General features: G+C 40.4%; 1 protein-coding gene across 5 annotated transcripts in view; it reads left to right on the top strand.

Annotated features, from left to right (window-relative positions):
* Positions 1-12638, top strand: part of NCKAP5 (NCK associated protein 5) — a 957082-nt gene that overhangs the window by 38618 nt on the left and 905826 nt on the right. For 4 of the 5 annotated variants that reach the window (XM_062185802.1, XM_062185829.1, XM_062185796.1 and 1 more), the window contains exon 2: positions 11817-11946. In XM_062185802.1, the coding sequence (XP_062041786.1) occupies positions 11878-11946 (69 nt within the window). In that variant the 5' untranslated portion in view covers positions 11817-11877. Of the gene's footprint in view, positions 1-11816; positions 11947-12638 lie in introns of those variants that run through there. The other variant, XM_062185809.1, reaches the window with a different exon arrangement.

Raw genomic sequence — 12638 nt, 5'->3', positions numbered from 1 at the left:
CCAGGAAGCCTAGAGCACATGGTCCCAGGGCCATGCGCCTTGGAGGTGCAGGGCTACAGCAAGCCCCCTCCTGACAAGAGGCCAGGGAAGAAGAGTGCCCAGGCCACAACATGTCCTGGCTTTTAATCCACTTCCAAAGGGGAGTGGTTAATTAACCTGATTGGCTGGTGGGCACCCAGGTGTGGCCAGGTAGGGTATTGAGGCTACACAGGAGCGTGGCAAAGGTGTGGTCTTCCAGTTCACAAATCTAATCAATTTTAGCCTGTATGCCTGCCTACTTCAGAAGGACAAGTCCTTTTAAGACTTTGCACAGGGAGGAGGGTGGGGAGGGAAGTAGGAGCAGCAAATCCCTTTAGGATGGGGGTGGGGCTGACACCGGTGGCAGAAAATACCATTTAAATCCCACCTTGGATTTCCAAGTGTCCTGAGTGAAAGCTATTGCAAGAGTTGCTGTCCAGGATCTAGGCTGTATTCCAGGAAGTGCTGTGGATTACATGAAGAACAAAGGTGTCAGAACATCTACTTAGGCAGGCAGAACTTTATGAGAGAGATCTTGGAATTTCATTCTTACCTGTGCATCAGCTAAGTCTCTGTTGTAAGTTTCAGATTTTTTGCTATCAAAGTACTTTGCACAGATCAGAAACATCACCTTTTTAGAAATACGAAATCTCAGACTCTGATGTCAACCCAGTGACTCAGAGACTACAGTTCCGTGGGATCCACCAGTGGTTCCTGGACATGCCTTTGAGAAGCACTGGTCTATCCAGCCATCCACAGAAAGCCTCATTCCTTAGCTTTCAAAGCCTGAATTAAAAGATATAAACCATCACATTAAAAAAATCAAAATAATTAGAAGTTTTTTTAATTGCCCATGATGGGGGAAATGATAACAAGATGAGATGACTGTATGTGTATGTATGGTTACATATATTTCTGTGCATAAATATATACATATATGCATACTCATAAAGGGACTTCAAAAAGTTATTGGAAACTAGAACTATAAGGAGAATTTGTGAGTGCAAAAAAGTCTGAAACTCATGCATTGTTTTTTCTTAGTCCACTTTGCCCCTGAATTTCTTGAAGAATACTAATGCTTGAGTTTTGATTTTTTTTTGCACCACAATAAGCTTACCTTTGAATGCCTTTTTTCATCAGCTTTTGGGAGTAACCTCATACATAAATAACTGTATGTTTGTATATGTATGCACAAAGTAGCTATACTTATATGTATACACATGCATGTGTAAAACTGAGCTCTTTCTAGCTCTCAGCTTAGGTGGTAATTGACTATTTCACCTTTTTTAAAAAGAGGTTTTATCCCACCTTCCTCTTAATAAATGAATGACATTCCTAATATGATTACACACTGAGTGGATAAAGATAAATATTTTTGAGACATTTCATTTTGACAGCTGTTATGACTTAGGACATCTTTAATGTTATATACTGTATTTTATGGCTTATTAGAAATTCTCCACTGTTTTCAGTGTGTTAATGGGTTTTTAAAGTTTAATCTCTTAATCTTGATGTACTTGGATTTTAGCTTTTTTAAAATCCATTTCAATATTATTAGAGGATGGATGGATGGATGGATGGATGGATGAATAGAGGGAGGGAGGTTACTATAAAAGAATGAGTAACCCCTTTAAGTGAACAAACTGCTAGGTAATTGGGTAAATTTGAATTATCAGCTAAAGTTTTAACAAAAATGTATTGGCTTCCAATTTACTATGTTCATTTCCTGAATCATTTTGGTTTTTCACTTGTGTGAAAAGATACTTAATGCAAAATGATTAATTCTGTAGTGCATGGGACCATCACAGTTAAACCTTTTGCTAGGTTTTCAAAAACCATTGCTTTTCATTAACAGTTTTCCTATCAACTTGTGTTGTCTCTCAGCAGGCTTTGCAGAGTTTAGAACATACTTTTCCCAACTGACCCCAGATGGAAAATACTCTCTTGAAATTGGATGGCTTTTTAAGTGTAGCTCTCCACAGCCTGCTTGAAGAAAAAAAATAAGCTTGAACAGAATGTGTTTAGTAGCATGGTCTATAATTCCCCCAGCAGCCCACGTATTTGGATGTTTTTGCTTTTGGCAGTGGAATTTTTCTAATTTAATTAACTCATTAATGTTAGCAGATGACACAGTGTGAAAATTCTTTTCCCTAGCCACTTATCTAAGTGTTCTTCCAATCCACTGGGGTTATGTGCACATTTTATTTATTTATTTATAAAATATATTTATGTATCTGTTTTTTCTTGTACTGGTTTTCTCCTTAGGAGTTCACAGGCAATGTGTAAACATTTTAGGTAATGAATTAGAAACCTGTCTTAAAGTGATAAATGCAAAACAGACAGAGGAGGGAAATAAATAGTAGGGAAGTCTTTACAAAGAAAGACTGAGTGAGAAGGAACAGATGGTTGCAGGGTAGCGGCCAGAGCTGAAATGCTTGTTCTTGGCCAACCCCCTGCCCATCTCTCTCTTAGTTTGTGGTTCATACACTGTAAAAATGTAGCAATGGTTTCTGCCTGGAAATCAGCTGGCAATACCAGAAGTGACAATAAAAGCAAGTCTTTCAGGATTAGCCCCACTACAAGTGAATCTTTGCTGAATCTTGTACCCATTCATTCATTCACTCATTTTTATTTTACTGGTCACTATATAAATATCTCCCTCTTAAATTTTAGGCTTCTTTGAAATTTGAGGACTTGCCCTCTCCTCTCCTCTCCTCTCCTCTCCTCTCCTCTTCTCTCCTCTCCTCTCCTCTCCTCTCCTCTCCCCTCCCCTCCCCTCCCTTCCCCTCCCTTCCCCTCCCCTCCCTATCAATGACACCTGGCCCCCACACCTAGGCATGCTAATTCATTGGTTCTGGGGATGGGCCTTGGTGACTCCAGGAGGTCCTAATATGCAGCAGAGTTTGAGAACCATTGCATTTTCAATAGTGATTGTCAAATCTGGATGCTGTTACCATATGCTGATACTTGGAGATTGGAGTAGAGCTTGGGCATTGGTAAGTTTTCAAAGTTCTCCAGGTAATTCTTAGTTGCAGCCAGCGTGGAGACCCACTGAGTGACCTTGTCAAGCACAGGAAACTTGCTACACTTTTGATTTGTCCTTGACATGTGGTGCATTTTCAGTGTGGTTTGTTTCTGCCAAAACACATGTTGGACTGTAGCTACCAGTATAATGGTGTTGAGAGATGGTGGGGCCTTTAAGAGGGCTTTGGATCATGGGGACTTTGCTGTTTCAGAGGGATCAATGTAGTTTGCACAAGAGTGGGTGAATTGTCATGAGAATTGGTTGTCATGAGGCATCCTGCCCCCCTTTCCCTACTGTCATTTCACAGGCCCACTTTCCCTTCTGCTTTCCACCATGAGTGAGAGCAGCACAAGGTCCTCACCAGAAGCCAACTAAATGTGTCATCTGATTTAGGACTTGCAGCATGCAGAACTATGAGCTAACTTAACCTCTTTTGTTTATAAGTTACCCAGTACCAGGCATTCTGATATAGCAACAGACAATGGACTAAGATAGCAGGTTCTATTTTGCAGTTGTTCTTTGTGTACTAGCTTGTGGGAACCAGTGTTGTGGATGCTTCAGGGAAGATATCACTAAATCTGCCATGTCTGGATGGTTATGAGACTGCAAATGATCATATTTTGGTTGGTTGTTACTTTATGAAGCCAAAAAATCCCTTACATCTAAACATAGAAGGGCTTTCTTGAGCATTATCTCACTAGAACCTTAACAGTAACCTGGTGAGAAAGGCAAAAGAAATACAAACTCACAGGAGTTTGGAATTTTCTCACATTTTCATGTGAAAAGAGAACCAAGAAGTTTAATAGATATGAACTTATGAAATCAAATTTTCTGATGCCTTAGTGTGAACTCCTTTGACTTTTTATTTTCTACATTTCTTCTGGCACTGCCATTAATATACCAAAGCAAGGATGGGAAGTAGGGGAACCACAGGGCAGAAATTGGGGTGGAGAAAATGATGTTCTGTTTGTGTATATCTGAGCGTGTGTGTGACTGTGTGCATGGGAGAGCTTATGCTTATGCCTGTTTTATGAAAATTATGTAGCCTATTAACAAAATCTAGCAGAAAACTGAAATTGCTATTATCTTTAGAAACATCAATGTCTGTCTAGCACTGAAAAGGTCATTACTGTCTTTGAAGGAATTTATTTTTTCCACGTAAGTTTTTTAAGGTCAACTGAGATGCTGTGTAAAATAGTTTCATCAGCTCAAGATATATGTTGTAAGGTAGGGAGAGGGGAGATTAGTATCAATAATCACCCATCAATAGAAGGATTCTTAATTTCCTGTCTTCATTTAATTCATGACCGCTTTTTCTCCCCACGAAGAGAGGGAGAGGATTCCTACCTGTCACTCTGAGGCAGATGTGTGCTCTTTTGTGATCTGAACTGTGAGAGGATATGGAAAATACACACACTTTTTTAAAGGATTTGTTTATTTTATTTGAAAGGTAGAGTTATAGAGTCAGAGGGAAGAGAGAGAGAGAGAAGTTTTCTATCCACTGGTTCATGCCCCAAATGGCCGCAATGGTCAGAGCTGAGCTGATCTGAAGTAAGGAGCCAGGAGTTTCTTCTGGGTTTCCCACATGTGTGCAGAGGCCCAAGCACTTGGGCCAACTTCCACTGCTTTCCCAGGCCATAACAGAGAGCTGGATTGGAAGTGGAGCAGTTGGGACTCAAACCAGCAATCATCTGGCACCCATATAGGATGCTGACATTTGCAGGTGGTAGCTTTACCTGCTATGCCATAGTGCCGGCCCCCACTCCTGCTTTGTAAGGGCAAGTAAGGTCTGACCTAAAGAGTAATGTTTAGGTTGCTGATACTTTAAAATCATGGTAATGTGTTTTCTTGGAGACTTGGGTTTGAGTGTGTTGCGGTGGATTTGTTTCTGGGAGGAGGAGCATGGTGGGAGCAAGAGGCACAGAGTCACCACACAGATCCTGGGAGTCAGGTGAAAGCAGGCCTGAGGCAAGCAGCCCGCAGACTCATTTATTTCAATTGCTACAGCAGCTTATTTAGTCAAGGCAGCCAATCTGGTCAAGGGGCGGTTTATGCCCTAACCAATCACACCCTGTTGCCAGGAAGTTTCCAAAGCCATCCAATCACAGCCTGTTGCCAGGCAGGCTCCATTGTCATGTGGTTTCTGAAACCATCCAATCACAGCCTGTTGCCAGGCAGTTTCTGTTGCCAGTGGCCATCTTGGCATGGCCTTCTCATTCCACCACATGAGTGGAAGTATTTGGCCAAAATACTTCCACTGTAACAAATGCATGTAGGATTTCTTTGTTCTTGCTGTACTACTCTTTATGTAGTCATAAAGACAACTGTAAACCGTCATTCATTCCTTTACTCAGCAAACAAAAAAATGATCCTCAACAGTCTTCCAGTACCATCTGGGGGAATACAGAGCATAAATACTATCCCTGCCCACCCTCCAGGGTTTATTACGAAAGAATCCAGGGTGTTATTTCAGAAGCCCACAGGGAGGAGTCCAGGTATTTCCCAAGGAATGCTGGTACTGGGCCAAAAGTGTCTATGTGGGGTGTGCATCCCACACTGTCAAGCCTGGAAAAGAGAAACTACAATAGATATTTAAAGCAGAGTGGAATTTAGTGCAAGGAATATTTTGAAGGTGTTGGAAGGGTTGGAGGAGCAAAAGGAACAAGGTGCTGGCAGTCGTGGGTTGGGATGCTATGCCCCTTTTCTTGGCTGATCTCTGGGAGGAGTCATGGAAGTTGCTGCAGCCGGCCATCAGTCATCTGCCTTTGATGTTCCTCTGCCAGAGCCTGAACCAGAATGGCTTCTCCCTTCCGACTGCCTTCTCATCTTCTCTGGCTGCCTTCCACTGGCAGAATCCAATAGCAACCCTCTGGGCAATAAGACGCTATCATATTGTTTGCATCAGTATACTTCAAAAAGTTAGTGGGGCCAGCATTGTGGTGTAGGGGGTAAAGCTGCTGCTGGTGACACTGGCATCCCTTATAGGTGCTGGTTCATTTCCTGGCTATTTCAGGTCTGGCCTAGCTCCCTGCTAATGGCCTGGGGAAAGCAGCAGAAGATGGCCCAAGTACTAGGGCCCCTGCCACCTGTGTGGAATATTTGGAAGAAGCTCCTGGCTCCTGGTTTTGGCCTGGTCCAGCCTAGGCCTTTGTGGCCATTTAGGGAGTGAATCAGTCGATAGAAGATCTCTCTCTCTCTCTTTAACTTTGACTTTCAAATAAAATAAATATTTTTAAAAAGTTAGTGTAAAAATGAAATTAAAAGGTAGGGTTATTTTAGGGCAAAGTTTAAGTCCTTGCATAGCTATTTTCATAGTATGCTTTTTCCATGAACTTATATGCATGTATTTCAAGATTTTTTTGCACCAAAATAAACTAATATTTTAACTTTATTTTCCATGGACTTTTTGAAGCACCATGGTACAAGTGAATATGGAGCAGAGTGTAGTGGGGCAAGGTGAGTGGTTTTGGCTGCAGGGTCCACAGTAAATGACTGGCACAGAGGAAAGGGGCCTGGGAGTAGCTGCTGCCTCTCAAATGTTTCCTTCAGGTTTTTAGACTCAGGAATTTGATTGTTAGTACACTCAGATGCGATCACATTTTAAAAGCTAATTGAAACTGTTAGAGATTGAATTGTGTCTCTTTCCCTGGACACTAATTTAAATATTGAAGCCCTAACCTCCATGTGACTGTTGGGGATACATAATTAAGGTTAATTAGATCAAGATAGTAGAACTCTAATTTTTTTTTTTTTGGACAGGCAGAGTGGATAGTGAGAGAGAGAGAGACAGAGAGAAAGGTCTTCCTTTTTGCCATTGGTTCACCCTCCAATGGCCGCTGTGGCCGGATCATCTCGCTGATCCGAAGCCAGGAGCCAGGTGCTTCTCCTGGTCTCCCTTGCGGGTGCAGGGCCCAAGCACTTGGGCCATCCTCCACTGCCTTCCAGGGCCATAGCAGAGAGCTGGCCTGGAAGAGGGGCAACCGGGATAGAATCCTGCGCCCCAACCGGGACTAGAACCCGGTGTGCCGGTGCCGCAAGGCGGAGGATTAGCCTGTTAAGCCACGGCACCGGCCTAAGAGAGTAGAACTCTAATATGATAGAAGAGGTGTCCTCATAAGAAGAGAAGTCAGAGATGTGTATACACAAAAGCCGCAAGAGGACACAGCTAGAAGATAACCATCTGCAAGCCATGGAGAGAGACATCACCAGGAACCTGTCATTGCCTTAAACTTGGACTCCCAGCTTCCAGAATCATAAATAAATAGGTCTCTCTTATTTAATCCATCCTGCATGTGTTATCCTGTTATGGCAACCAGGGCTAACAAATACACTAATCACATACATCAGTAAAGAGCATAAAGAATCAAACACCAAGCTTCAGCTTTGTTCTAAAAGTATGACTTCCCCAAAGACTATTTGCTTATATTCTATAGTCAGTGCAATATTATTCTGTAAGTAAAACCACTTGGGACTCAAATAAGATTGGAAGGCTGCTTGATGGCGGTGGTCTCTGAGTGAGTCAAGTTAGTGGATGGTACAAATGACCCATGGCATTACAAGCGTTGTTGGAATCTGATCTGTTCATTTCCTTTCTATACCTGCAGCCTCTGCTGGATGAGTATGGGCACTCTCTCTTCCCAGCAGTGCCAGTAATGGGGTATACCAGCCTTCCTGACTTTTCCTTTGTTGGCCATTCCCTTTTTTGTATTGTTATATCCTGTTGCCATTTTTGTTTATTTTCAGTGGCCTTTCTTTGTTCTATTTGGATAACTGTACTGTGGTCCTTTCCATGGTTGTTTTGTGTTTATTTTTTAATATAGGCATTCTTGGGGTCAGGGCATTCTGTACATTTTGGCTAATATTTGGTCAGGATGCACTGCCACAGCTGTACTCTTTATTGCCATTGTCAATCCTGATTGCACTATTCCTTTGTGATTGACCAGTACCTGTATCCTATGATTGGCCAGTACCTGCAGTCATGCTATTGTACATATTGAATTAAATATCATCTCTGCCTACATTATTGGCACCATAAAGTCTGACAGGAATTGACCAAGTCAGTCAGTTTAATCTTCTTTCCACTTAGGATCTGATCTGTTCATTTCTCCCTCTGTACTTGCGGCCTCTTCTGGGTGTGTATGGACACTCTGTCTTCTAGTAGTGCCAGAGATGGGGTATACCAGCCTTCCTGGTAGACAAAGCCATTTGGTAGCTGTCAAAGAGGTCTGCATTTCCCCAAATGCCATCCTCATCAGACCATAATGGAGCATGAAATCTAGTAGCTAGAATTGCTTTTAATTAGTTTAATCATACACACCATAAGAACTTATCACTATATCTAGTGTTTAAATCTTATCTATTATGCAGCAATCACTGGCAAAACTCTTAAAATCAGTTGTCTCTTTGATCATCACAACAACCCTACCGTGAAAAAGGCCCTGCTATTAATGCCATTTTATAGATTAATCAACTGCAGCTTAATAGCTTAAAGGATTTATTTAAGGTTCTCAGCTAGTAAAGATTAAATTGGGGATTCAAGCTCTTAGATTAATCTTTTTGTTTAGAATAACATCCAAAATCGTTTACCTGGTCTACAACTCAGCACATTCCTCACACATTCTCTCCCTAGCTCTTTTAGTTTCTAAGAAACTGGTCTCCTGTTCTAGCTATTATATCCAAAAAGTTTCCCTGTCCCTATGTGTGACACTCTGTCATACCACCTTCTGGGGGTTATTTTCTTCATATAGGTACCTACTACAGTTTGGAATTATTTTATTGCTTGCTTACTAATTTTCCATATACCTCTTCTAAAATGTAAGCTCTGAGAAGGTAGAGACCTCATCTTTCTTGTGTGTGGCTGTATCACCAACATAGAAGGATGGGGTGTTCCATACAGTAGGCACTCAATGCATATGTGTTAGAGTCCAAAGGATAATCTACTATGATCTGTCAAACCCCATGCTCTTTTTTTATTAAGATTTAGGGGGCATGTTTTTGATGAAGGAGGGACATGGGGACCTGAGTAGTCTCTCTAGCTTGATTCATCATTGTAAAAGGTATTCTGAGCTACTGGTAAATGCAGTCACTGTGAGGAGAAAGAAGGTGCAAAATCAATAGGAACATCTAAAAATAGGAAAGGCAAGCCCTCAAAGCAATTCCAGTTGATTAATGACTTGGCCTTTAGAAATAATACAGGAGTAGGTTTTTTCTTTTCCTGAAAAACACTGTCTAAAGTTTGCTTATTTTTAACTTCTAGCCCTTGCCAATAGGCATGTATTAAGAATTTATTACATGGGGGCTGGTACTGTGGTGTAGAGGGTAAAACTGCTGCCTGTGTTGTTGGCATCCCATTTAGACATTAGTTCGAGTCCAGGCTTCTCCACTTCTGACCCAGCTCCCTGGTAATGGTCTGGGAAAGTAGTGGAGGATGGCCGAAGTGCTTGGGAACCTGCACCAATGTGAGACCTGGAAGAATCTCCTGGCTGCTTTGGACCAGCCCAGCTCCAGCTGTTGCGGCCATCTGGGGAGTGAACCAGCAGATGGATGTTCTTGCTCTCTCTCACTGTAACTCTGCCTTTTGAATAATAAATAAATAAATCTTTAACGAAAAAGAATTTGCTACAGGTTGAATATTCTTAATCCAAAATTCTGAAATGCTCCAAGATCTGAAACTTTTTGAATGCTGACATAATGACACAAATGGAAAATTCTACACCATGAAACTCAGTTTTATATACAAAATCATTTTACACAGTCCATTAAATTACCCTTCAGCTATGTGTGGGGTATATGTGAATTACAAATGAGTTTTGTATGTAGACTGGGTCCCATCCCCAAGATATCTCGTTATACACACACACACACACACGCACACCACACACACAATATTTTTAAAAATATCCCAAGATGTTAAACCTAAAACATTTATGTTTCCAAGCATTTCAGATAAGAGATACTCAACCTGTATGTTTAAAGAATAAATATATAAATATAATATATTTTATTAATATGAATACCAATATTAATATTATCAGTATATTAATATTATTGATAATATATTATTAATATAACATACAATGATATATTTATATATTAATACATATAATATATATAATATTAATAAGGAAAGTCCCTGAGGACCACTATGAACATTGGGGGAAAAAGGAATCATTACTAAACCTAGTTGTCTAGGAAGGTCTCATGAAGAGATGGGACCTGAGCCAGGCACTGGAGCAAGCGGAGTGAGTGAAGTAGAGGTGAGAGGATGACCAAAAGCATGCATGGTCTCACTCTCACTGAGGGTGCTTGGAAATTATCAAAAAATTGTTGATAGGAGATAGATCATTGACATGATGTTGAAAAATTTGGATTTTATCCTCAGTTCTGTTTGGACCACTGGGAGTTTCACAATGGAACAGTGATACCTTAAAATTAGTGTTCCCAAAGGTTGATAGATGGAATAATTAATATGGAGGATGGAGTCTAAGAATGGAAAACAAGCCCATTCATTTCCCATGACTGACAGTAATTTTTGCATCCCCTGTCTTGAATACAGCTGTGTCAAACTCTCTTGATGGAGGAAACCAAGAGAAACAGGCCACGTGCTGTGGGCTGTGAGGTCTAGCTTGCTTGATCCATGACAAACTTGCAACAATAGATGATTTATAAAACACTGATTGTTAGAGTATCTTATGAATTTCAGCTCTTCCATATCAGTAGTACTCTGGCTATATTTGTTTATGGGGATTATCAGCAATTTCTGAACCTGAGTGCCTTCTGAATCATCAATAGCATATTGAGTGATGTTGACTAAAATTTAAGGTGAATTATTTTAAATGTAATCTCTGGATAGTTATAACTCACACACATACATTGTAACTTATTGCCTCCAATTCATACATCATTTTATTGCCTTCTGCATACATCATTTTATTGCCATTGTTATTTTGTAATAGTTGGAAAAAATAATGTTTCAGAGAGGATAAATGACTTGTCCATGGGTTGCTTAACTAATAGGTAAAAAAGCCTAAGCTCAAACTCATTTCTTTTATTTCAAGTCTTTTATATCTTGCTTAAAATTGGAAACTAGCACTTAAAGCATATGATGAATCCTTATTGACCAGAATACTTAATCATTCTTGAACAAGCAATCACAGTGGAGTGCAGGAATGAACTCTGTCTGATACAGTAAAATGCAATTATTCTATAAATAACCATTGACAATAATGACATCATCTACTATTCCTTCTGAGTCAGTCTGTCCCAAAAGGAATGTCTCTTACAGTGTCCCTCAAATATTTTTAAATTAAATATTGACAATCATGTTCATGTTTAAGTTTCTCCTCACTGGGCTTTGGGCTCAATAACTCTTGGTTATGGAGCATGGCTTTGTCAGATTGATCTCTTGGAATTTGCAGACAGCATCTATGTGCACAGGAACAGAATGATTCTGGCTGATAGAGAGAGGACGGGTATGGAGCAAGTGTGGCATGAAACGGACTGTTTGCTTTTTTCCACAGTCTGCTGATTCGACCTGCAAACCCATTCCCCAACTCCATTAGTAAAACCTATAAAAACACAGGGGCCTCCATAAAGACAACTCTGACGTTTGCAACCCAGAGAGGCCTTTGGAACTGAGAGAGCCCAGTCCTACAGTTATTATCTGGGTCTGGATATTTTTTGGCTCTAACACTTGTTTTTGGTTAGAAAGTTTAAAAACAAGGGTCTAAACACTGTGCACTTGGATAGTAAAACACATGTTCACTTTTTGCAGTGACTCTGGAAATAGACGGGGGATTCTTATAAATCACAAAGGAAAATAAATAACTTCACCCATGGAGGGAAAGAGGCAGCTCGAGAAAAGGGACTTTGGAAAAAGGCTGTCTCTAGACAGCAGTCTTGTGGTGAGTACTAAATATTCATTTACCACTCTATATGTTTTGGCTTAAAGTGCATTATTCTTTGACTATTATTTCCTGAAACCTGTGCTTTTGAAATCTCTATTCCAGTTACCCCATTAGCAACATCCCCAGGGATTTAGTTTCATTTATTTTTTACAAACTCAAAAGCCAGCGAATTATTGGAATGTTTGTGTAGTGTCTTAATAGGCAAATGTCATAATCTGTCAACATTATGTATAATTACATTAAGCCCAGCTCAAGTATACTCTAGCCTATACAAAAACACTACTGTATAACTGATGCCAAATGCCAAGCCTATATATACGAGTAGTTTTTCCAGCACCAATTTATCTTAACTTTGGGGGTAAGTTGAACAAGAATCCAATACAGCTTCAAATATTGACAAGCCAAGAAGCTCTCTGAGATCTTCTTAGGTATGTAAATTAGGTCAGCTGTTCATAAACTTTCTAAGAGCTTTAATGATGACAAACATCATTCTTAACAACCTGGTTTGGTTTGACTTTGGTTATGAGAATCTGACTAGAAGGTAACAGAATGAGTCACTGATTTCAGAAAGTTGACTATTGTTTCAGTTTCTGAGCTAATGTGTGGGTCACCTTTTTTGTTCTATAATGCATGTGAACAGAACAAGAAGTCAAACAGGCCAGTCACTCTTTCTCTTTTACTCATCTCCT

Source organism: Lepus europaeus, chromosome 1 (genome assembly GCF_033115175.1).
Source record: "Lepus europaeus isolate LE1 chromosome 1, mLepTim1.pri, whole genome shotgun sequence".
Lineage (NCBI taxonomy): Eukaryota > Metazoa > Chordata > Mammalia > Lagomorpha > Leporidae > Lepus > Lepus europaeus.
Note: the sequence above shows the minus strand (reverse complement) of the source record. Positions and strands in the feature narration are given on the sequence as shown.